Below are 27,740 nucleotides of genomic sequence, written 5' to 3'. Positions count from 1 at the left end.
ATGTTATGTAACTCAGTAGTTAAATCTTCACGTGTTTGTTCAAGAGTTTGTTCCAATGAGTCTAACTTTTGAAGCTGTTGCTGTGTTTCTCTCTGATTTTGTTCCATTGTGTCTAACTGTTGCTGTGTTTGTCTCTGATTTTGTTCCATTGTGTCTAACTTTTGAAGATTTTTTTCCATTGTGTCTAACTTTTGAAGATTTTGTTCCATTGTGTCTAATTTTTGTAGCCTTTGTCCCATTTGTTGCATCAACTGTAATAACAATGCACTGGTGTCTGAAACATGTTCCTCAGTGCTTTTCGGCAGTGAAGTTGCACTGGCAACATTCACATTTTGACAAGCAGAAAATGTTTCTTGACCCATTTGAGAAAACGGTGAGAACCCAAAAACTGAGTCTACAGTATTTGCAATATTGTGTTCTTTCATTCCCGATTCCTGAGGCGAGCTGTTGCCGACCGATCGAACGATAATGCTTCCCTGTTCACTACCTGTTTCACTGTCTACACCATTATCTGACGCCCGCTCCATTTCCCTATGCACAATTACCAAATTACTACTTTGAATGTCTGTTAATTCATTACACAGCGGTGCTGGTAAGCTACACTCGTCGTCACTATTATTTCTCAGTTTACTTTGGAGCCTAGTGTTACGTTTTTCACACGCCATTATTGTCACAATTTTTCACACGATAACACAGAAAAGCACAATTTGAAGAGCAAAAATAAGAGAACGCATTAACATAGCACTGAAAATAATATGTAGCTAATTGCAAGCGCAATAGCGAAATACTTGGTGCAAATCTACATGCATGCCACAACTATTTTACTGTACAACAATGAAAGGCTGCAACTATAAAGGAGATTCTCTCTACAATTACGCGCTAGCAATAAACAATAGCTACACTAATTACACAAACTACAAGGAAAAAATCAGAAGATTCCAGTGAGGTATCCTCGGCTAAGGGTCGACATATGAAACGTCCCCTTTGAACAATTTATACAGGACTGTGCTTAAACTGACACACAATATTTTTAGCGCAACGCAATCTGACTTTCAAAAATCCCTACAAAAGAATGGCCCTGACTAACATTAAACTATACCTTTCACAAATCACTTACCTTACAAAAATCTTCGCCGCTCAAGCTACTGCAATACAGCGAGCGCCACTACTGCCAGCTAAATAAAAGATTCAAACTATGGAAGGCACTAACTACTGATAGGGATAGTTAGCAAATGAAAGATATTAGTAGAGAACAAACAATGTATTTACCTTGATATCATCATATATAAATATAGCAGTTCATGACAAATTACAAATCTCCGCCATCTCTCTCCCCACATCCACCACTGCTGGCGGCTCACCTCCAACTGCGCAACGCTACGCGCTGTTCACATCCAGCTGCCGCTGCCCAACACTACAATGGCAGACAACAATGCAAACCAGCCACAGACTGCACACAGCACAGCCAGTGATTCTCACACAGAGCACTATGTAACGTTGCCAATAAGAAAACATAAACAGCCTACTTACAGGTTGTAATGACAGACCGACATCTTAAAGGTTCAAATGGCTCTGAGCACTATGGGACTTAACAGCTGTGGTCATCAGTCCCTTAGAACTTAGAACTACTTAAACCTAACTAACCTAAGGACATCACACACATCCATGCCCGAGGCAGGATTCGAACCTGCGACATCTTAAAGGAAAAGAGATTGCTATCAGATATGTAGATACTTCCCTTAACAAAGTAATCATATTATTTGACCGAGACGTAAAAGAAAGAGCAGTTAAACGTATTTTCACAATATTTTCTTATGTAAAAGAAAGCTGAACTGCATTTCTTTCGGCACTAGAGAATTAGTTTGAGAAACGAGATTATGTACGCCCCATACAAGAACTCTTAATATTGTTTTGGGTTGATTAATCTTCTGACTGGTTTGCGACTTGTCACGATTTACTGTCCTATGCCAACCTCTTCATCTCAGAGTAGCGCGTGCACCCTACGTCCTCAGTTATTCGTTGCATATGTTTCTTTCCACACAATTTTTACCCTCAACAACTTCCTCTAACTCCATGGATGATACTCCCTGATGCTTAACACAAGTCCTATCTCCCTGCCCCTCCTTCCTGTCAACGTTTTGCACACGTTTCTCACCCTGCCGTTTCTGCGCAGAACCTCCTCGTGTTATATGAAAGTCTGAATAAAATTGCAGGTACACTTAAGAACAAAAACTCTTATGGAAATTTTTTGTTAAGTAAAAAAGAAGTAAGAGTATTATAAGCTCTGTTTCATGTAAAAATACAAAATGTAAGTTGTTTAAATGCATTCGACAACGGTGTTATTAAATATTATTTTGACTCTTCTTTGGCATAAAATCTTTCATACAATAGCTTTATCTCGTAAACGCACAACTTGTGTAAAACATCTTCAGACGTAAATCTTCCATCATCAAGTGTCAAACACTTTTCTTTTCTTTTCTTTGTGCTTTCCATCATACTCGTGTCAGTTGCCAGTCTGTTTCCATAGTGGTCACGAATCCAAGAATTTGGCTGTTGGACTTTCTGTTATTTGTCTACTTTATGCCTGCAGATACCTTATTAACTCGTGTATTGATTTAAATTGCTTGATTTCACGTTAAACTGTGTAGGTGGCTGAAATACGTCACTTGTTTATGCCACGAATCTGAAGATGCTGATGACTGAAAAGCGTCATGCGGCTGAAATATGTCATTTGCTTATGTCACCAACCTGAAGATGCCGATGACTGAAACGCGTCATATATAAGGATTTTTAGAAGAAGCTATAACGTAGTGACTTAAACCTTTCTCGAGTACAACTAACAAGGGTATATTGAATGAGATTTTCACTCTGCAGCGGAGTGTGCGCTGATATGAAACTTCCTGGCAGATTAAAACTGTGTGCCGGTCCGAGACTCGAAATCGGGACCTTTGCCTTTCGCGGGCAAGTGCTCTACCAACTGAGCTTCCCAAGCACGACTCACGCCCCGTCGTCACAGCTTTACTTCTGCTAGTACCTCGTCTCCTACCTTCCAAAGGTCCCGAGTTCGAGTCTCAGTCCGGCACACAGTTTTAATCTGCCAGGAAGTTTTATATCAGCGCACACTCCGGTGCAGAGTGAAAATCTCATTCTGGAAACATCCGCTAGGCTGTGGCTAAGCCATATCTCCGCAATATCCTTTCTTTCAGGAGTGCTAGTTCTGCAAGTTTCGCAGGAGAGCTTCTGTAAAGTTTGGAAGGTAGGAGACGAGGTACTGGCAGAAGTAAAGCTGTGAGTACGGGGCGTGAGTCGTGCATGGGTAGCTCAGTTGGTAGAGCACTTGCCCGCGAAAGGCAAAGGTCCCGAGTGCGAGTCTCGATCCGGCACACAGTTTTAATCTGCCAGGAAGTTTCAAGAGATATTAGCTAGTGGGGCTCTTTGAATCTTTTCATAGTTATAACATATGAAAGTCAGTGCCCGGAACGTAGTTTGCTAAAGCAGTAAGGCGCAATTTTATACTCTGTTATTTAAGAACTCGTCTTCATGCGAGTGCTAAGAGTACAGCTGTGAAATCACTGGTTCGAATCTTGCTACTAACAACTGCTTTTTATTTAAATTCCATCTTAAACGATAGTTAGAAAAGTTAATTAACAAATATTGAACCTTACAGCATTACTGAGGGGTAATTTTTTTTTTTAGTTTAACGAAGAAATACTTCCTATTTCTTTATAAAATATTAATTTGTTGTCATACGTGCAATAAATTCAAAATAAAGTCTCATTTTTATTTAAAAAATCATGAATAGATATTTGTCATTTAACGTTTCCATTTGTTCATAAACGTGCAATTTATATAAAAGCATTATTTCTTGTGGAAATTTATTGTTTGGTTTTCTTTTTGTACGTGTAAGTAATAATCGTTCAATACGGCTGGTCGATTGTGAATTATGTAACTGGCCTTATGCCGACTCATTCAAATTCCTGCGTTGTTATTGGGTCGTAGGTATCCCATCTTTTGCAGCCTTATCTTTTTCCTTATGCCGATACAGTATGACATCATGGAATTTATTATCACAGCCTCCTTCTGATGTATGACCATATCTCAGATTCGGTTCCGCATTTGAAACGCTGTGAAGTAACGTATCAACGAGCCAACATGTTTCAAATATGAAACGTGTGCTGAGGTGAATGTTGCGTAATTTTTCGTTGGTTGCCATGTTTTCGTTGACGTTGATGTTGAATGGTAGAACGTTACTGTGTAATTTGCTCCAGATAATATTCCACTTTACCTTAAGACAGATTTTTTTTGCTATTTTTCGTTAAATATACTACAAATATGAAGAAAATTTGCAGCCAGCTGTAATGTAATAAAATAAATTTTGTTTTATTTGTGACTCCTTTTCTTTGCTATCAGTGTAATGTAATAGAATGAATATGAGCCGTGACTTATACAAAAAAGAAACACACATTAATGCAATGGCTCAACATAAAAGAGAAATAACTAATGTAGGAATATTATTAACAGTGTAATATGTTGTTTAATTTAGCCTGACGTGTATAAGCACTCAGTAAACTAGCTCATTTCTCAGGGTAGTTATGTAATCGTCGATAATTAATTGTCCTTTTCTTATTTACCCACCACTACAGATATTATTCCAGGCTCGTGAGAAGTCGTGTGCTTATTGCACCAGAGAATATTTGCCAAGTCTGTTCGATGTACGCTACTGTAATACGTAACTTAAAATCGTGGTTTCGTCTCGATTCCCCACTATAACATAACGAGAGTAGCATCTAAAAATGAAATCCTATAATGGAACTGGAATCCTGTGACCAGACCTTTTCTGCCTCGGATGTTATCTCGTTATATAAAGAAAATCTGTAAATAAAGTTGTTAAATTATTAGTAGCTGCCTCGGTTCTCGTGGTATCTGAAATAAAGTTAATTGTCGTAACCGAGGGCACGTCTCGTAGATGAGCTAAAAGAAAAATTTTAAAGATTTTTCTAAGATGGCGCCTAACAATGAAAATTCTTTGTTAAGGCCCATACCTACTTAAGGGAATACAGGTATCAGACTAACAATAGATTGACCACATACACAAATTCTTTTGACAAAATAACCATTATATTTTTCGGGTTTTAAGTACAACTTACATTGTCAGCTGGTACAGCAAGATGAGCTTTTCACAAGAACGTCCTTTTAGGTCCGAATCCAAGCAGATAAGATAAATGAAAGACAAAGGAAAGATAGTTCACGCATAGAAGCGCAAGAGTCCATGGACTAACGAGTCCATTGTAGTTCTGTCTCTTCTTCTTTGGCGTACTTGTCGATTATTTATAAAATTTATCGTAATATCCAGTTTACATTTTTTTAAACCCAAGTCCACCCAGGAGAAACAGTACACAGCCATTCCGAAGGGTTCCTTTGTGAGAGCTGAATATGAACGTACAGAGAATTTTAATCATGTGCAGATATAGTCCTTTTAGCTGAGGCCGTTGAAGGCGTTCATTTTCCAGTGAGTTGTGTGAGAACGCGGCTGATAGCGGCGCTTTGCACGACGCCTGCTGACGCTGATTTCTGTGCTGTTGCAGCGAACGCCGGCCACTACGCCCACTACGTGTTCAACACGCTGGACCAGGACCACAGCGGCCTGCTCAGCTTCGAGGTGAGTCCAGGCGCGCCACGAAGCCGATTCTGACTAGCTGGGAACTTCTCAGATTCGCACTACTATGTACATTTATTGCTACTGCTTACTCAGTGAAATTTACCTCACTCTTAGCGGATTACAGCAACATTTCAGTGACGTAGCGATGTAGTGCTGATATACAAACACTTTTGATGTAACTAGTTTCATCGATCCTGTAAGACCTCTCCGTGTCTGGATGCTAACTTTATGTCTCACAGGCTACCGCTCGATGGTTTAGAATATCCACGGACTTCGTCTGGGTGGGCATCGTAGCATCGAGAAATTTAGAGAACGACATGGACTCCACCAGGCTGTTAGATCAAATGCGTTCTTTATTGCTCACTACTAGCTAATTTCGAGCTTATCTTCATTCTCAAATGCACAGATACTGACACAACCAACCAGAAATCACATGCCGTGCAACCTTACGAGCACACAGATCTCAATGATTTGTCCACCAATGTCTGCACACACACACACACACACATTGTTCACCTCAGATGAACACACGCTCAAAACTAGCTTAATGTATGAAATTGTTTTTCAAAGACCGCTACCAATAAAAAAATTTGCTGCCTTACTTAAATTATTCAATGAAGCGACATGTTTCGAGTTACAAATATCATATTCACTCTACAATGACAATATGAAAACTTCATGAAAACTGATAACTGCCGGGGGAGCAGTGTGCTGACAACATGTTCTTCCGTACCCCGTACCCACATCTGGTGACACCTAAGGGCTGAGGATGACACGACGGCCGGTCGGTACCGATGGGGCAAGGCCTGTTCAGACGATGTTTCCTCGTTTATTTGTTCTACAGTCTTGGCATCTGCTGTGGTCATCCCCCGGAGGAACAGAAGGAAAACTTAATGTGAGAAAATATTCACTTCGTTTGTTGGTCTGCTGTTCAGATAAAAATTTCTAAATAACTGTTCACGTTCTTCACATGAAATGACTGTCCTCTCCTGGTGTGTTCGGTTACTTCCATTGCTGTCGCTCCTTTGATCATGTTAACCGTTCACAAACTTGCAAACTGGACATTTAAAACACATCACAATAAATTCTACTGCGCAGTAAAAACAAAATGGCGCTCAAAACAAGGCTTGTTTCGAGTTAACTATTGATGAGTCTTTCCTGGTGTTGTGTCCTCAGAATATCTTCCTGTCGTATCTCTGACTTTGGTCGACGAAATATACGAGGCCTGTTTAGAAAGTAAGCTCCGATTGATTGCCAAATTGAAACCACAGTGAACATCAGAAATTTTTTACTTGTAACAATTAGCTACACCTTTCAGCTACTTCTCTACGTAGTCACCGTTCTGACTTAGACTTTTGTCATAGCGTTGTACCAACTTTTCAATAGCCTCATCATAGAAGGCAGCCGCCAGTGCTTTCCGCCAATTCTCCACGCTGGCCTACACCTCGTTGTCTGTGTCAAAATGTTGTCTTCAAAGACAGCGGTTCATGTGACCAGAGATGAAACTCAGGGGGAGACAATTGCGGACTGTATTGTGGGTAATCTAACATTTCCATTTGAAAACGATGTAGGAGCATCTTCATTGCCCCTGCAGAATGCGGCTGAGAATTGTCGTGAAGACGAAACAGCACAACAGTTATGTAATGTTAGCTGCATAGCTTCAGGCGCAATTTCTCACCAGGCCCTCGTACTTGGCGGCAGACACTATTTTCTAGACATCTTTACGCACTCACTGCGAGCTCAGAAATGAGAAGAGCGACGTGATGCTAACTGGGGTTATACTAGAGACACTACCCAACACATCTGTGCAAAGCTTTATCGGATTTTCATAGTCGTTTCCATTTCGCGACCGATCGGAGCTTACTTTCTGAACGCCCCTCGTATTACGTGAGAGAGACTGTGACAATTTGATGTTAAAAATGACAGTACAGAAATCATTTTTAAAAAATTAACGAGATATTGCTATTGGAACAGAGATTCATGTAGATTCTTAATCATCAGGTAATTTCTGTTTTAACGGCATTGAATTGAAGTTAAACGTTTCTTGTAATTTCCTTAAGGATTTCATTTAATGTAGTACCCGTTTGACCTAACAACCTGGTGGAATCAATTCACTGTTTAAATTTCCATTTTCAAATATTTGTCTCAAATAAATATTTGTGATACATAGTTAAAACATAAAATATGTAACAAACGTTGGTTCCGTATTAGAAAGAATAAAAAGAGGACTTACAAAGTACAACCCTCAACGTGGACAAACGTAGATTTAGTGACCAAACACACATCAGATCACACAATGGTAAAAAGGTAGTCCTTTGACTTATTATTCAATGAAATTAAACTCAAGCTAGCTATAATTAAAAGCAATAGCCATATAATACAGGAGAACATTATATAATAAGACATTTTACCACGTTATCGGACTACACAATCAGAGGTAAGGGTATACTGAACAGCATTGTTGCAACATCCCACTTAAGGGTGTTGTGCTCGGGATAAAGAAATCTCGTTACCAACTGGTCAAACCCAAACCCGAGCGAGAAGACTTGCTTTACTCTCCATATAATACGTGTAAAGTTGCCAAACCTAGAAAGTAAACATCAACGGAGAAAGTAGTTTATGATGCCTTTAAAATATGCTGACAGCTTTGTTCAAATCAACTGCTCTGGTCTTGCCCTGTACCAATAGAAATAACCGGGAGTTAAGAAAATTCTTGTTTGTGCATATTGATGAGAACTTGAGCTGGAAAAAAAACATATAATAGACCTTCCAAAACGTTTAGTTTCAGTTGTATTTGCCATGTGAAAAACACTCCGTTTAGGAGACATATTAACCAGAAACAGCATATTTTTATATTTTTGTTAATGATATACTTCAAAATAGTATTGTGGGCAATTCCTCACTTAAGCAAAGTGTATACATAGCGTAAAAGATGGAATTTATTATTATATGTGTTGTTCATAGACGCAAATCTTGTAATCATCTGTTTAAGTATTTTGCAATATTAACTAAAAACAATTTTTTCTCGACAAACTACGTATATGAGATCCAGAACAACTCAAACATTCGTGTACATCATACCGAAAGAAAAAAGAACGACATGCACAAGCTCCACTAAATACTATAAATTAAGATCTCTGGCCATATTTCTCTGTATGTGAAGACTACTGTAAGTATTTTGGGACGGTTTTCATTAACAGACAAACTTGTCCAGAGTAAGTTTTATATTTGTAATTTTCTAAGTCATCCAGCCATAGATACTTAGTGTTACACGTGTGAAACTGTGGCGGGGTGTCAATTTACGAATGTAGCTGAGTGGACAGCGCGTCGCCTTGTCATGCCGGGGGACCTGGGTTCGATTCCCGGCTGGGTTGGGGATTTTCTCCGCTCAGGGACTAGGTGTTTGTGTCATCTTCATCATCATCGTTCCATCCTCATCGACGCGCAAATCGCCGAAGTGGCATCACCTCAAAAGACTTGCACCAGGCGATCAGGTCGACCCACCGGGAGACAATCACCACACGACATTTCATTTCAGTTTACGAAAGTACAGAAAATGTGCAGCTATGGAAACTGTTAGACAATCTATGTAAAGAAGAAAAACATCTCACAACTGGTGGAAGTTTCTGGACTGTATATTAAATTTGTTGTATTTGAAAACTCCTTTCAAGCCATAAGGGTAGTAAGGCAAGTAAACAGAGATTCCACAACCACTGCCGGATGATGGCCTCTCCAATTTTTTTAGCTGTATACATCCATGTTGGTTCTGCATTTTTCCTAATGTAAATTACCCATTTTCCAATAGGTTGTCGTCTGCGTATTTTCTTATTTCTTCCAATCCAGCAAAGAACTTGCTTAGACCATCTGCCATCCGTTCACCTGATACACGTCACTTTCGCCTCAGCTTCATTCCAGTTACATACATGAAAACGTCTTCCACTAGAACTCTTTTTCCCTGATCATTTGTTTGTTTCCCCTTCTCATCTAAAACCTCCCGACATGCATCTCTACATTGCTCTCTGAGATTCACTGTCCGCCCCCGGTAGCTGAGTGGTCAGCGCGACGGACTGTCAGTCCTAAGGGCCCGGGTTCGATTCCCGGCTGTGTGGGAGCTTTTCTCAGCTCAGGGACTGGGTGTTGTGTTGTCCTAATCATCATCATTTCATCCCCATCGACGCGCAAGTCGCCGAAGTGGCGTCAAATCGAAAGACTTGCACCAGGCGAGCGGTCTACCCGACTGGAGGCCCTCGTCACACTCCATTATTATTACCTGAGAGTCACTCAGTTTTTTTTTTAATGAGTTTCCCATGAACTATCCTTGTCTTTCTGCCGTAAGTGTAGATCAGCAATGTAGATTGTGAAGTTTCTATTCCACAGATGTCGGAAGCTTAGTTTCGAAAGCAAAGTTCATTCTACCAAAAACACACCACGTCATTTTTAAGTGGCATACAATCCATATGTGGCATACAGCAAACCAGTGCTTAACAGTATTGGTTTAAAACAGTCTTGGTTGCAATTTTAGTTTTTTTTTCAACGACTCATTTCGCCTTATTTAGGCACCTTCAGGTTATCTTTTCTGTTACTCGCTCCTGTGAACGGGAACGCGTTATGCAGATCTTGGTACCTCTCGCGTCCATCTGAAAAAGATAACCTGAAGATGCCTAAATAAGGCGAAACGCGTCATTGAAAACTGAAATTGCAACCAAGACTGTTTTTAACCAATACTATATCCTGTCTCTCCTGTGGGGCTCCTACAGCTGTCGCCATAATCCACATATCTCGGTTTCTGTCTTCTCATGCTTCCCTGTCTTCTTCTATTCCTCTTTTTCTCGTGGACTCCTTTACCCAATCTCATCAAGCAACTTTCTGTCTTCTCCTTCTTCCCTGAGGTTGATCTTCTTTGGTCATCTGTCGTTCTAATTGAATGCCCATACCACACGAGCTGATGTTCTATCTGTGAGTCTGGTCATTTCCCTAATCGCTGCATATTTTACGTGGTCTCGCTATCTGAGACAGTCCATTACTACAACTCTCGATATGTTATTATTTTTTCCAGTAAGGTCCCAGAACTCCCATTCATATCTTGTTATAGGCTCTACAACACTTCTATAGGGCATCTTTACTTTCCAACTTCCATCAGAACACCATAACACCGTCACAATTAGAACTACCTGCGATCCATAGGAGCGGAGATACGGGTGAAAAGTGTTTTCAACCCCTGATATCTAAGATGTCCTTCACAACAGATGCAGTGTGCACATGGTATTGGCACACATTGCAAGAGCTAACGTGCGGATGGGCAGAGAAAGGGTGCAGAAGGAGATGAATATTGAGAGGGAGGAGGATTAGACGGACAGAGAGAGGTGTGAGGAGGAGATTGCCACAGATATGGGTGTAGAAGATGGAATGTAGACATGGTTGTGGGAAGGATGAGTGAGAGGTGGGATGATAGAATGGAGAGAGAAGAGGGAAAGAGGAGATGGGGAGAAAGATGGGAGCAGGAGATGGACTGATAGAGGTGAGTGGATGCAGTGGATAGAGGGGTGGCGGTCGGGGGGGGGGGGCAAGGAGGTGGACAGAGAAGGTTGAGGAAGAGGTAGAGAGAGTGGGAGAAGGAGAAGAACAGAGATGGGGATGAGAAAGTGGAGAGAGTAGAAGGAGGAGATGGGGCGACAATATGGGCAGAGAGAAGTGGCAGGAGAGGATGGACAAAAAGAGTTGAGGAAGAGATATAGAGAAGAGAGTGGGAGGAGGAGAGGGAGGGAGAGAGTGGGAAGAGGAGATGGACAAAGAAAGGGAAAAAAGGATAGGGACAGAGACAGGGGAAGGAGGAAGCGGTCAGAGACAGGTGGGAGAGGAGATGGACATAGAGATGATGGACCATGAGATGGAAAGAGAAAGGAGATGAACAGAGAGGGGAGGAGGAGGAGATGGATAGAGAGACAGGGGAGATGGACAGAGAGAGTGGCGAGGAGGAGAGGGCAGAGACAGGACAGAGAAGAAGATGGAAAGAGATGTGAGGAGGAGGGAGTGACAGAGGGACGTGAGAAGAAGGAAAGACAGGGGGAGCAGGAGGAGATGGACAGAGAGAGCGGGAGGAGAATTTGAGCATTATATGTACTGTACACTTGTGTGGTCGAAGCCACAGAAAAAGGCTAGTACGGAACTAGTCTTCAAACCCTTTTCTAATAACGGGACGAGTTAGAGAATACTACGAAAATAGGTAAAGTGATTGAAGAAATTCCGTAGGATTAATAATGTTGACAGAACCAGAGTCTTATAGATTAAACTAAATAAATGTTTATTAAATAATTCTCCCACATATGTGCATGATGGCCACACTCAAACCGTAGATTCCAAAGAAAAAGCTGTTAAATAGTATGAAACTTCCTGGCAGATTAAAACAGGACCAAGCCTCGAACTCGTAACTTCGCCTTTCACGGGTAATTGCTCTACCGACTGAGCTACACAAGCACTATTAAATAGTAAGTAATGTATGTAATGTGAACAGAGCATAGAATATAGAAGCCTGAATGAGTGAAATGCATTTAATTCTCGGAAATCAACAGCAAACATTCAAAGTCAGAAAGTGGAGTTCCCCTGTGTCAAACGTGATGTAAAATAAAGTTCGTTATCTTGACTACAAGGAATTGAAACATCAATTACAACAAATAATTACAGTTCACAGGAGCCCCAGATTCTACACACACACAAATTATAGATTGTGTAGTCGTGTAAAATTAGTGACTGAAAACACAGTCATATAATCTAAATCCAATGAAAGTATTTATCCCACCCAGCTGCCTGAGCGACAAACTCGCCAGTTAACAACAAACGCACGAAGACGCGGACAAGAAAGACTACAGACAAATGAATACGTGCGCTAGACCGCTCGTCCTTAAATGTTTTCTGTGACTGTCACACATTACTGAATCCAAGTTAGACACTTAAATAATGATCAACTTTAAAATTTAAAGCTAATATGTATGATAGTAGAAAGTAGGGAAAATCATTGCAGGCATTTTGCGACCTCTTATTGAGATTAACAATTCAGTGTTGAACGTGTTGTTAACAGAGTCCGTGAAGCATGTCTTCATCCAGTTTTACAACGTGACAAAATTTACGTAAAATTACAAACAAGTATTAGAGAGTAAATTATGGTTACCCATCCACTAGGAATATCAGGTCATGATCTGGGAAGCTCGTGATGCCTTCATACCAAGTGCGTTTATAGTATTGGAAGATTTGCATATCAACTTTTCATAAAAGAGTCTGATTTTCTTTACACACATGCCCAACTGGATAAGTACCTTGTTTTGATGTTTAATGACGTCGTCAACTTTCATATGACGCATCAGATGATAATATTGCTCCAGTGCTTCAGTTGTTATTAATTTTATAATTTATCTTAGTTAAAACAATTTCGCCTTTATTAATATTTGTTCTAGAATTATGCTTGAAGTTGCAATGACCTAGTCTCATGACCAAGATTATTCTGGTGAACTTGGTATCCCTGTATCATTTTTGTAGGGTCTGAAACGTATATTTGCTGAAAGTATAATATTCGTCTTTCGTTTCAATCACCTTGGCCGCCATTGAGTCGTCTCCACCTTTTCAGCCGAGCGAGCGCGCTACGGCCTCGAGGAAAGCCAGTATCCGATGCTGAGTTGCCTGCATTCATCGCAGCCCTCGCTCGCCGGCTATCCGACACAATCTGTCAGAACACTCATCACTGCCTCTCCCTCCGCAAGCCGATCTCTCATAATGCCAAGGGATTCACTTTAATTTTTCTTCGCTGCTGCACATTTACGAGTTTTGCAACATATAGTGTGTCTCCAAAATCACCATCCGTTTCAATGAAGGAAAACAATGATTGAAAAATGAATTTATTGTGAAGTTTTACACATATTCTACTACCCTTCTACATGACCGCCATCTTGGTCGAAACGCACCCTCCATTTTTCAGTAGGGGAACGAAATGTAGACCTTAACATTTCAACCGTAATATGGCCTGCTGCTTCCCTTACACGATACCACAGATCAGGTTGACTATTCCGTTTGCTAGTGTACACTTTGGACTTGATGTACCCCCACGCAAAAAAGTCTAAAGGAGTAAGGTCCGGTGAGTGGGGAGCCCACAGCTGAGGTGACCCTCTGCCTATCCACCTTCATGGAAAGATTCTGTCCAGGTAATCACGGATGATGTGTGCCAAATGTGGAGGTGCATCATCTTGCTGAAACACAGCTGTATCACGTGTGCCATTATCCTAAAGCTGCGGTTCAAGAAACATGTCGAGGTAGCTGTTACCTGTTATTGACCTTTCTTTTCTTTTTTTTTTTTGGTCATCAGTCTACTCAGTCTACTGACTGGTTTGATGCGGCCCGCCACGAATTCCTTTCCTGTGCTAACCTCTTCATCTCAGAGTAGCACTTGCAACCTACGTCCTCAATTATTTGCTTGACGTATTCCAATCTCTGTCTTCCTCTACAGTCTTTGCCCTCTACGGCTCCCTCTAGTACCATGGAAGTCATTCCCTCATGTCTTAGCAGATGTCCTATCATCCTGTCCCTTCTCCTTATCAGTGTTTTCCACATATTTCTTTCCTCTCCGATTCTGCGTAGAACCTCCTCATTCCTTACCTTACCAGTCCACCTAATTTTCAACATTCGTCTATACCACCACATCTCAAATGCTTCGATTCTCTTCTGTTCCGGTTTTCCCACAGTCCATGTTTCACTACCATACAATGGTGTACTCCAGACGTACATCCTCAGAAATTTCTTCCTCAAATTAAGGCCGGTATTTGATATTAGTAGACTTCTCTTGGCCAGAAATGCCTTTTTAGCCATAGCGAGTCTGCTTTTGATGTCCTCCTTGCTCCGTCCGTCATTAGTTATTTTACTGCCTAGGTAGCAGAATTCCTTAACTTCATTGGCTTCGTGACCATCAATCCTGATGTTAAGTTTCTCGCTGTTCTCATTTCTACTACTTCTCATTACCTTCGTCTTTCTCCGATTTACTCTCAAACCCTACTGTGTACTCATTAGACTGTTCATTCCGTTCAGCAGATCATTTAATTCATCTTCACTTTCACTCAGGATAGCAATGTCATCAGCAAATCGTATCATTGATATCCTTTCACCTTGTATTTTAATTCCACTCCTGATCCTTTCTTTTATTTCCATAATTGCTTCCTCGATGTACAGATTGAAGAGTAGGGGCGAAAGGCTACAGCCTTGTCTTACACCCTTCTTAATACGAGCACTTCGTTCTTGATCGTCCACTCTTATTATTCCCTCTTGGTTGTTGTACATATTGTATATGACCCGTCTCTCCCTATAGCTTACCCCTACTTTTTTCAGAATCCCGAACAGCTTGCACCATTTTATATTGTCGAACGCTTTTTCCAGGTCGACAAATCCTATGAAAGTGTCTTGATTTTTCTTTAGCCTTGCTTCCATTATTAGCCGTAACGTCAGAATTGCCTCTCTCGTCCCTTTACTTTTCCTAAAGCCAAACTGATCGTCACCTAGCGCATTCTCAATTTTCTTTTCCATTCTTCTGTATATTATTCTTGTAAGCAGCTTCGATGCATGAGCTGTTAAGCTGATTGTGCGATAATTCTCGCACTTGTCAGCTCTTGCCGTCTTCGGAATTGTGTGGATGATGCTTTTCCGAAAGTCAGATGGTATGTCGCCAGACTCATATATTCTACACACCAACGTGAATAGTCGTTTTGTTGCCACTTCCCCTAATGATTTTAGAAATTCTGATGGAATGTTATCTATCCCTTCTGCCTTATTTGACCGTAAGTCCTCCAAAGCTCTTTTAAATTCCGATTCTAATACTGGATCCCCTATCTCTTCTAAATCGACTCCTGTTTCTTCTTCTATCACACCAGACAAATCTTCACCCTCATAGAGGCTTTCAATGTATTCTTTCCACCTATCTTCTCTCTCCTCTGCATTTAACAGTGGAATTCCCGTTGCACTCTTAATGTTACCACCGTTGCTTTTAATGTCACCAAAGGTTGTTTTGACTTTCCTGTATGCTGAGTCTGTCCTTCTGACAATCATATCTTTTTCGATGTCTTCACATTTTTCCTGCATCCATTTCGTCTTAGCTTCCCTGCACCTCCTATTTATTTCATTCCTCAGCGACTTGTGTTTCTGTATTCCTGATTTTCCCGGAACATGTTTGTACTTCCTCCTTTCATCAATCAACTGAAGTATTTCTTCTGTTACCCGTGGTTTCTTCGCAGCTACCTTCTTTCTACCTGTGTTTTCCTTCCCAACTTCTGTGATGGCCCTTTTTAGAGATGTCCATTCCTCTTCAACTGTACTGCCTACTGCGCTATTCCTTATTGCTGTATCTATAGCGTTAGAGAACTTCAAACGTATCTCGTCATTCCTTAGTACTTCCGTATCCCACTTCTTTGCGTATTGATTTTTCCTGACTAATATCTTGAACTTCAGCCTACTCTTCATCACTACTATATTGTGATCTGAGTCTATATCTGCTCCTGGGTACGCCTTACAATCCAGTATCTGATTTCGGAATCTCTGTCTGACCATGATGTAATCTAATTGAAATCTTCCCGTATCTCCCGGCCTTTTCCAAGTCTACCTCCTCCTCTTGTGATTCTTGAACAGGGTATTCGCTATTACTAGCTGAAACTTGTTAGAGAACTCAATTAGTCTTTCTCCTCTTTCATTCCTCGTCCCATGCCCATATTCTCCTGTAACCTTTTCTTCTACTCCTTCCCCTACAACTGCATTCCAGTCGCCCATGACTATTAGATTTTCGTCCCCCTTTACATACTGCATTACCCTTTCAATATCCTCATACGCTTTCTCTATCTGTTCATCTTCAGCTTGCGACGTCGGCATGTATACCTGAACTATCGTTGTCAGTGTTGGTCTGCTGTCGATTCTGATTAGAACAACCCGGTCACTGAACTGTTTACAGTAACACACCCTCTACCCTACCTTCCTATTCATAACGAATCCTACACCTGTTATAATATTTTCTGCTGTTGTTGATATTACCCGATACTCATCTGACCAGAAATCCTTGTCTTCCTTCCACTTCACTTCACTGACCCCTATTATATCTAGATTGAGCCTTTGCATTTCCCTTTTCAGATTTTCTAGTTTCCCTACCACGTTCAAGCTTCTGACATTCCACGCCCCGACTCGTAGAACGTTATCCTTTCGTTGATTATTCAGTCTTTTTCTCATGGTAACCTCCCCCTTGGCAGTCCCCTATCGGCAAAGAATAATGGGCCATACAGTTTAGCTTTTGCTAAACATTGACCATCGGTATATCATGTTCCTACTCCGTTATGTCATGTGGTCCTTCATATGCCCATATTGAGCTGTTGTGTCTATGCACTTTCCCAGAAAGGTGGAAGTGGCTCCATCTGAGAATAAAATGTTGTCCATTAAATTCTCGTTCTCTGTAGATTGCATGAGGTCGTAGCACATTTCCTGATAACAGACGAAATCATCGTCCTCAAGATGGTGCAGTACCTGAATGTGATGAGGACGTTTTCGTAGAGTGAAACGTAGGATTTTCTACAGTGTGTTGCGAGGGACATTTAGTTCCCTACTGAGGCGTCGAGTTGGTGCATTAGGACTCCCATCATTGGCAGTTTCAACCTGCTGCAGTCGTCCATGACGTGCCTCACCACACACACAACCAGTTCAAATGGTTCAAATGGCTCTGAGCACTATGGGACTTAACATCTGAGGTCATCAGTCCCCTAGAACTTAGAACTACTTAAACATAACTAACCTAAGGACATCACACACGTCCATGCCCCAGGCAGGATTCGAACCTGCGACCGTAGCAGTTGCGCAGTTCAGGACTGAAGCGCCTAGAACCGCTCTGCCACCACGGCCGGCCACAGAGCCGGGGCTCTTAAATTTGTTCACAAGCCGACAAATGTGTGTTCTTGATTGGGCTGGTTTGTGGAATTTACGGCTCTGGCGTCTTCATATGACAATCCGTGTACCCGTGCACAAACAATGGCATCCCGTTCTTCTGCACGAAGGTACCAGTATCTGCAGAGAAAAGAAAAACAAATTTGCATTTTCATGGAAATGAATAGTGACTTTAGAGACACCCTGTACGGTGCATCAGTCTCTTATGCACTGTTCGCTTTGAGACCATACGATATGGGACAAGACACGATGCAATAAAATTCGCCCGACATGACGCTTGTCGAAGCAACGGTTGTCTATTTACTGGGGCAATAAAACGAGCAACAAGACAGCACAAATCACGTTTCTGCCTCAGTTGCAATGGGGAACCCTCTTCTGAAGAAGACGCTATTGTGGCTCATCATTATTTAAAGCTCAGAAAACTGAAAAAGAAAAGGAAGTATTCGGTGGATCCGAAAAAAGCTACAATATCAAACAATATTACACTGCTGCAATATCAAACATAGTTCAGCTGCGGTTTCTCGTGAGCTCTCAACATGAACGCAGATTTCATGTATTCTACCGAACACGTCCGGACAGTTTTTGGAGCTACTGGTATCAGCTACTCTGAGAAAACGGGACACAAACTTTCGACTTACCGTTTCCCCTACTGAGTAGCTTTTCACTACAATAAGGAAACTCCTTACATAAGATGGGAAAGGAAAACGACACATGGAAGGGCAGTCCTTCGATATTTCACATTTATTTAAAGATCACATTACACTAATAAATAGAATACAGTGTCAAAGAATGAGCAACAGTACCTTCAACCAGCTACCCTTCGTTCCACTTTCGACCCAATCTATCTCCAGATGAGCGCGTATTAATGGTTAACCTTAACCAGACGTACGCAAACATCGCAGTACCGACATCCTGCGACAGCTACTTTAGTGAAAACTAACCCTTATGCAGAGATGGCAGTAGACCTTTTGAGGTGGCCATCATGCCGGTGTGGATGTGGAAGGGCTCCACCTCTTATTTAATGAGGAACAGGACTATTTTATTTTGTTTTTGTTCCATTTTATATTTTACAAGCCACTGACCAAAGGCTTCAAGCCACAATCAAGAAATCAGCAATAAATACGAAATTGTAAGATAATAAGGTAACACATTTCCTAATTAAAGCAATTTTGTCTTAGAAAAATTAAAGGAATTACTTTGCCAAAACTTCAAGAACAAATCACCGCTTTTGGCTAATAAAAGGGTTTTAAAAAAGGAAATTTAAATTAATTTCTGTATTAACCAGACTAGCCATTGAAAGAGGTATCTGCAGCGGTGATTACTAAATCAGAAGTCTTCAGAGCAGACTAACCATGAATGTTAACTGCCAACAGTTACTATCCGACAAGATAGTTCTTTACATGCATTGAATGAATACAATACGGAAATGATTGTGACATCATTAGAAAAACATCTCAGACATTGACAACTAGAGAAAGTAAGCTCAAAGTTTCCAAATGTTAGCACAATTAGTACAGGCTGCTATAATCTGATTTGGAAAATCTGAAGGTTAACCATAAATCGAATAATAATATCCACTTCAGGAGAGATGCAAAACATTTGGCGGAAAATATTAACATAAGAGATTATAAATAAGAGCGTAGGTTAAACACACTTAAGAAATACGCTGTTAGCGCCAGAAATTCCACTGAGGTATGCCGGGCAGCCACAAACACTCCCGGAAACCACCACGCTGGTGTGTAACAGCTACAGCTCCCCCGCGGCCAAGCGCCGCCCCAAACAGAATACCTGCAACTCGTAAAACTAACAGCTCTAGGAGATGGTACTTAACTGCTAGCACTTACAAGTAAGGTTCTCTTCCATGGCACTTAGATTTCAGAACGGTCATTGCTACACCAAGAAGTCGTTATGCTATAATTTCAGCTCAGTGCAAAACGCCAGCGTCCAAAATAGCACAGCATGGGCACAGGGGAAGGCAATTCAGTTGAGGCACACTGAAGGGCGTGGTGAAAACTTCGATGCAGCCACTAGCGGTACACTTGCAGCTAACCAGCCTCTGCACAAATAGAGCCAACGGCCCACACAGCCGATGGGTCGACCACTTTTCGTGTTTCCCCTCTCGCCACGTACCCAGATACTCCCAACTCCACACGCTCCGGCGTGTTTTCAAGATTGCGCACCAGTGATAATACGCAGGAAGCTAGGGGTAATTCATGCCAACTAGCGTGACGCCAGCAAATGAAGGGGGAGGAAAAGGTGAAAGGAAGCCGCCGTGGCTCCAGTAAAATGGTGCATGTTTTAGCGACGTTAAAACCATCACTACAAAAAGTTTATTTTTGATAAAAACACCTGGTACAGTATTTTATTCATTTTGGCACATATATAAATAATGTTTACAGATTAATAAAGCTAGCATAGTATTTTTACAACTGTTGACTTTAGCGAAGTAGCATATGATTCAGCTTGAAGAGTATTCAGAAGAAATGTTGCTTAATTTGAAGTGAGATCAGTCACCATTGGTGGTGTAGCAGTGGGTGTTGAACACTGTGTAGCGGTAGACAACGCCTGCGAAAATGGAGGAAGCCCATGATCATAAAGACAATCCCAACATATCCTTCTCGGTTTTGTCCAGCTGCTCATTCAATTTTGCCTTCAGACCTCTTTTAGCCCTGTTCGCAAAGTTTACTGAAATCAAGAAGCACAGACTAAAAAAGAAGAGCCAGTCAGCGTCATCAGCTGCTGACTCCCGGTGTATTTTTGTTCCAGTAAGATTATTCATTTCCAGCTTTGCTTTTATGAGCAGTATACATAAAAGAGGAACACGCACTCCGAGCAGTAGTCAGCACATAAGTACCAATCTCATCGGACACAAATTCCAATACATCTCACGTATTTTCTCGACAAAGGAAAGAGTTATCGCTGTCCTTCCAGGGTTGAAAACAATTTTGACATGTTAGCTATATTTCGCATACAGCAATGTATTGCATAAAATGCACCAAACTTTGACTAGCTGGTGTTGACATTCTTCACTGCAAACTTTTCTAATTCTACCCGGTGTTTTACTTATTTTCCAAGTATCAAAATAACTATGGCGAGTAGAGAAAAGAATACCATTCGGAATCCAGCTGCGATATGGGACTATAAGATGCGAAAAAAATTTTTTTTTTTTTTGCCCGCTGGTTGTCTCGGAATCGAATGAGGAAGACTGCATAGTGGACAACACATGCGAATCTAAAAACAGCGGTTTTTCATTTTTTTACTCAAAAACCGAAAGCTGTTGTTTGAAACTAAGTGGGAGACTTTAGCTGCGTTCTACCAAAACTACGGTTCACTCGTGTTAGTACAACATGTAAGTGACGAGGAATATGGTAGGATTACTGGTAGTATTGGTAGCACTGGTAGGGAAAGAAACGTAAATGAATATGTGTGAAGGAGAAACGGAATCGCCGACTTCTCTATGTTTTTTGCTTGTTTGTTTATCTTGCACACAAATAAAACCGCACATCGTTCAGTACCCGTCCATTGTGCATTCTGTACATAAGTTGCTTTTCATAAGCAATAAAAGTTAGTTGACAGCGTAACTTCCGCGCTTTTATGTAAGCAAAGCAATTTCTTTTGATGCAAGTAGAGTTTACATGCACAAACATGAAAAATTTCTGGGGTCCTGTCCACTCCTCTCGTATATGGTGCCTAAAGGATGCTGCGTTCTCGGAGTGCTACACAATAATTCAAGCAAGTCACATTAATAGTTGTTATTACAAGAAAGAAGACTGACAGTACTTTGAATTTACAACGGTGTCGCAAGCGATGGGCGACATGGACTACTGTGCAGCTGAGACTGTTTTTTTTTTTTCCTTTATCATTTTCAAACCTTTACATAAGGTAGGTCGGCAGCAGCCTATCTACACGCTCTTCGGCCATAGAAAAACATACATTAAACAGGAAGACCTAAAAACAACCATACATGGAGGATAAAAACAGGAGACATACACATAAACATAAAGGAAGGCGTACATGGACGCATTGGTTGTATAAAAAAGTTCAGCACTATACACAAACGGAGACACAAAGTTGCACACGTGAACGTAAGAGCACTGAAGGAGAGACACTGATGAAGAGAAACACTAACACAGTGGCGAAGAACTTCGGTGCACGAAAACATACAGTTTGCACGAAAAAGTCGGGGGCCTGCCATAGGGAGGAGGGGAGGGTAGGAGGGAGGAGGGGACGCCAGTGGGAGAGAAGAAGGGAGAGGGAGGGGAGAGGGTATGGGGGGTGTGGAAGCCTGGGAAGGGGGCGAGGAGAGAGAGAGAGGAGAGGAAGCGAGGAGGGAGTGAGAGGAAAAGAGGGACCCCTGGGGGAAAAACACAGGAGGAAGAAGGGGAGGATCAAAGCTGGTAGGAGGGGTAGATGGAGGGGACGAGGGCATCATCAGGGAGGGGGAGTTGGCGGAAGCCACCTTGGGCAAGCGTATGGACCGTGGTAAGATGGAGAGCGGATGGGATGCAGTAGTACAGGCATGGCAGGAGACGGGGTTGGGAAAGGATTGGAGAGACATGCAGGTGAGGGGGATCAAGTTTATGGGAGGTGTAAAGGATCCGAATCCATTCAAGGAAGAGTAGGAGGTGGGGGAAAGGAATTAAGTCGTAGAGGATCCTCATGGGGATGGAAGGTGGATGCGATAGGCGAGGCGGAGCGCATGGCGTTCCGGGATTTGAAGGACTTGTAGAAGGTAGGAGGGGTGGAGATCCACGTGGGCATAACAGGTGGGCAGAACATAGGATGGGGTGGATGAGGGATTTATATGTGTGGAGGATGGTGGAGGGGTGCAGACCCCAGTTGCGGCCAGAGAGGAGTTTGAGGAGGCGGAGTCCGAAGTGTGCCTTGGCTTGGATCGTCTGGACATAGGGGATCCAGGAAAGGCGACGGTCAAGGTTGACACCAAGGTACTTGATGGTGGGGGTGAGATTAATAGGACGGCCATAGATGGTGAGATAAAAGTCAAGGAGGCGGAAGGAAGGGGTGGTTTTGCCTACAATAATTGCCTGGCTGAGGCTGGCAGGAGCGGCGCTTATATTCTCTTCGTATAGGAGTCGCTCCTGTCGTGGTTTGGTCCTAGTCAGCGTACTACTGGCTGACGTCGTCTCACAGTCTTCTCTGCTCTTGTGTTCTCCATCTTCGTGCCGGCGCTCGTCGATACGCCAGAACAAAATTCATATTATTGTTATTGTTTTTTGTACGCAATAGAACGTTCGTCGTCACGATCAAAGGGAAGAGTTTCCAGTTATTATTGATAAGTGCTGAAGTTGTTTATGAATGATTTGTTCAAATGGTTCAAATGGCTCTGAGCACTATGGGACTCAACTGCTGTGGTCATCAGTCCCCTAGAACTTAGAACTACTTAAACGTAACTAACCTAAGGACATCACACACATCCATGTCCGAGGCAGGATTCGAACCTGCGACCGCAGCAGTCGCACGGTTCCGGACTGCGCGCCTAGAACCGCGAGACCACCGCGGCCGGCGAATGATTTGTATAAGCTCGACGAAGTATTAAAGCGATGTTTGATAGGTGTTTCTTTTGCGGTTATTTTTACCTTTCTTTTGAAAAAATTGCGTGTTCTAGCGACACATGATATATCTGTATTGTTTTTTATTTCTACTACAACATCCCTCTGTTTCATGTTACCAATCAACAATTTTCGAATAAAACCTGAATTAAACATTGACAGTTTCAGTTTTGCTATAATTAAGGTTTATTTTTAAGATAGGATAACTAGGTTGACCAAAAATGTTCCATATGCGGCCCTTTGTATATCCTGGCTTAGTTTCTAGACAGTTCACCTTTTCGAGTCTTTAGAGGACTATTAAGACACTGATCGCGTACACAAATAAAACGATCAAAATGAGGTAACGTCCAATACGTATGCAACATACCTAACATGTAGGTAATGCGGTTACGATGTTAATTGACAAAAGATATTAGGAAATCTACCGTAGTCTTGCTTACTTGTGACAGCGTAAAGTAACCTATGGTAGTTTGACGACTCTTTAAGAGACGGATGTAGCTTCACTTCATTCATAAGAGCCGGCCGGTGTGGCCGAGCGGTTCTAGGCGCTTCAGTCTGGAACCGCGGGCCGCTACGTTCGCAGGTTCGAATCCTGCCTCGGGCATGGATGTGTGATGTCCTTAGGTCAGTTAGGTTTAAGTAGTTCTAAGTTCTAGGAGACTGATGACTTCGTATGTTAGGTCCCATAGTGCTTAGAGCCATTTGAACCATCTGAACAATACGGCGCTGTGGTCGTGAATGCCTGTACTTTGTAAGACAACAAGTGTCTGGCGCACTTGTTAGGTTGGTAACTGTTGCTACAATGACAGGTTATCAAGATTTAAGCGCGTTTGAGGGTGGTGTTATAGTCGGCGCACGAGCGATGGGACGTTGCATCTCCATTGATAAGAACAATTTTTTTCGAGGCACAGCTGATGACTCGAAATTTGTATCATATGCCAAAGTTACGTGGAGTAACAAGTAGTTCCCTGTCGTGTCAGCAGTCACGATAGCGGAACGTGACCTTGTTGTATCGCTGTCGTCCCAGTGTGTACTATTCAAGTCAATTCAGCTACTTTTCTATGCGCTCCACCAATGCGGGTGGCTACTGCGTCGTACCACGAGATGCATCGCTCATCGCATCGTATACTGCAGAACAAATCCGCATTATGCAAGAAACCTTTGCAGTTTTGTTTTCACCCAGACACGTTTCAGCACTTTTTGCGCTATCTTCACTGGGTTTATTTGTTTATTTTCCTCCTGCAAAATTGTTCTTACACGCTTACCTTTAAATAAACTTTTGGTTGCAGAGATTAAATAGCTGGGTATTATTTTATAGACTAAACATACTTTTTCGAGTTCTATGTAAAGTGTCGTTTTCTGAAGTTTTATGGTTGTGTTCTGGATCCTGCACCTGCCTTGGCGAATAAATAATCATCCTGTGAATGTCGCAGTTCTTATTTCCGTACCTGCTAGGAAAATTGGAGAGAAATTTCGCCTTAAGCAAGACATCTTTGCAGTTTTCACCCATACATGTTTCAGCACATTTTGTGCTACCTTTAGTCTATAAAATACAAAGGGCGTTCAAAAAGTTGTGCACAGTCGTCTTCATTTTCTTATTTTTTGCAGGGGGAGAATGAAATTTTTTGTGAACATACTATGAACATGTAGCCATACATTGAGCCTACTCAATGTAGCCTCCATCAGCTGTGACGTATCTGGCCCTACGTTCTCTTCATGATTTAAATGCACTTTGGTAAAATTCTGGGGATTGATTTTTACACCATCACTTGACACAGGAAAGAAGGTCTTTCTCACTATCAAATGTTTTATAGCGCAGGTGGGCCTTCAGACGACCAAACAGATAAAAATCAGCCGGACCCAAGTACGGACTGTAGGGAGGACGAGGAACAATTTTACAACCCATTTTTTCTGACTTTCTCCTGCGTGATAAGGGCTGTGTGGGGTTTGGCATTGTCATGGTGTATCTGATGAGCTGACTCTGAAGCGGTGGTCTGTGAGTCTTGATGGCACGTTGTAGTGTTCCCTTCTCCTCGGGGTTCTGCCGTGAAAAATATAAAATAAAAAATCTGATTGGGTTTGGAATCTTGGTGGTTTCAGTTACGGATAAGGCGGACTTCGTATTATTGATTGAGATCGTGCTGTAATTTGACCGTGCATGGCAGACCGGGTCGGCAACACTACAAAAAACGACTGTACGGAAATAGCATCAGAAACTAATTGAAATTTATCTTATAATCTTGTAAGATACGCATTATTAATTACAATGTAGTCTTCATGGCTGTCCTCGTAATTTCTCTTGTAGGACGACCCGTCTTTCACTTTTCTCCGTCTGTTGAAAACTTCTTCAAGTTGCCACTGTCATGATCAGTTTACAAATTTGATGATAACCACCTCGAATCACTATTGAAACAACCTCGCTTTGTAATGTAGTTTTAATTTCCACCCAAAAGCACATTCAACACATCGCCGAAAAATACACGTCTTTCGTATGAAGACATGAGAGAGAGTGTCATCAATTAGTTGTTAAAAACAAAAACCTACGCAAAACTAAAAAGACGATCAAAATTATTTATAAAAATCGGTAGCTGGCGCAGCGCTCTTCTGCGTGCGCGATCGTAAATTATATCTTTGTATTGGCGGAGGCGCGGAAGTCAAAGTACCATTACAATGCTTCCTCTACTGACACGCTCCGCAAGCGAGCGTGGCAGTATAGAAAATTTACATTGAATACATACATATATATATTCGAAAATAAGAAATTTACATATTACAAAAAATATTTCTGAGCACAATGTTCTTTGCATATCAGTCTTTGTATACAGTCTTTTCGGTGTGTATCTTCTTTAGTAGTCGTAACATTAATGTCTTTGAATTGCAGCGTATTATCGTTGCTTAGCACAGCGTTTGAATTCAGTTCACATGATTCGTGTTTACAATGGAATTAATTCGAACAATAAATGTTTCTATTATATTGCTCCAATGTCTTTAAACGTAGTATCGGATTCTAGAGTGTGTGTGTACTGCCTGGATCTCTTGCGTGTGACTTGAAGAAAATCCAAAGTTTGTTCAATGTGTCAACACGAAATTGTGATTTCCAGCAGTCGAATTTTGGTGGCGTCTACCGGGGTATAAATGGTCAATGAGGGCACAGGAAACACCTCACTGCCTACGACAGATGATGAGCTTGTCTTTTACACCAACCTGAAGATCTGCCGGCTTCCACTACACCATACACTTCAAGGCATATTGACACTACGTAAATATTTCTTGACCAGTGTTCCATCACGTTGGTTTCTTCTTTGCATTTTCAGTTCCATTTATATGAATCATGTGCTACATGCACAAGTCCTTTGCAGCTCATTAACATCTCCTTAAAATACATTTCTTGATATAGTAAGTACATAAATATACAAATATTTACAATTAATCATTACATGAGATAGTTACATTGTTGTCATATAGCACATATACAGAATTAAATGAAAAAAATATAGTAAATTTTTACATTACATTCAATATCATTGTGCTGACATGTGAATTACATTACATTCAGATTGAAATATACATTTTATTTATTTTATTTGTTAGCTCATTCTTTTTTTCTTTTCTTTCCTTTTTTTCCCTTTCCCTTTCGTTACACTTGCAGCATTTGAAGATAACTGTGGCAACTCGCTGAGATATTCAACTTAAAATTCATCTTGCTTCCTGGAATAAAATTTACAAATATTTCAAGCTTCAAGGCAGCCCTCTGTAGGAGGATAGGTTCATGGGATGGTTGCTAACTACTTCATAAATACTAGTAAAGTCATCTCCTACAGTGGACTACACAAAATAAAATATGATAAATAAAATACATGTTAACTTAATATAATGTAAAAGTTCCTATACCTAATACCGTTTCTATGTGTGGTGTGCCCACTATTGCCGTTTCTAAGAGCGGTGCCCCTCTAAATATCTTAGGATCCTACAAGTATGTATATCAGTGTGGTAAGTGTGTGTATATATATATATATATATATATATAGTTCAAGTCAATCAAGTTCCTATAGAGTTTGTGTAGTTCACCTCCTTTCTTTCATGAGTATCGAGCAATATAAATAAATGTTTTACTTAATAAATAAATAAATCTTCTTAGATAATTGCTGCTGCGTTCCATGCTGTATATCCATTCTGTATTTACCTTGTGGTACCCGTAAAATTCTATTCATAAATAAATATTTGTGTATGTCTCTCCATACTGTCAGATAATCACGAATTATATAATGTCAAATATTTCATCAACATGTATAAATTTTTCTAAGGGAGGGATGAGAGTATGAGCCGCAACAGAGGACTGACGTTTTGTTTTCTCCTTATTCTCCTTTCCATTTAATGGTGCATTAGTTCAGTTCAGTAGATGAGCTTTAATTATGTCATTAAATGACTGCTAAATATGTTCTCTTAAATAATTCTTCCAATCTGAAGTGTCAAGCCTACATAACTCCAAAAATTTCATTACAAGTTCCCATTAGATTAGTGGTAAAGTGTTATAGATTTAAATCTTCTGGTATATTTCCAACAGT

General features: G+C 41.2%; 1 protein-coding gene across 1 annotated transcript in view; it reads left to right on the top strand.

The window, feature by feature from the left end:
- The window catches only part of LOC124613308, a 369,764-nt gene that overhangs the window by 237,533 nt on the left and 104,491 nt on the right, over positions 1-27,740 (top strand). Inside the window, exon 4 of the mRNA XM_047142004.1 lies at positions 5,586-5,659. Within this exon, the coding sequence (XP_046997960.1) occupies positions 5,586-5,659 (74 nt within the window). The remainder of the gene's footprint in view (positions 1-5,585; positions 5,660-27,740) is intronic.

This window comes from Schistocerca americana, chromosome 4, assembly GCF_021461395.2.
Source record: "Schistocerca americana isolate TAMUIC-IGC-003095 chromosome 4, iqSchAmer2.1, whole genome shotgun sequence".
Taxonomy (NCBI): Eukaryota; Metazoa; Arthropoda; class Insecta; order Orthoptera; family Acrididae; genus Schistocerca; species Schistocerca americana.
This window is presented reverse-complemented; position numbering and strand designations above follow the sequence as displayed.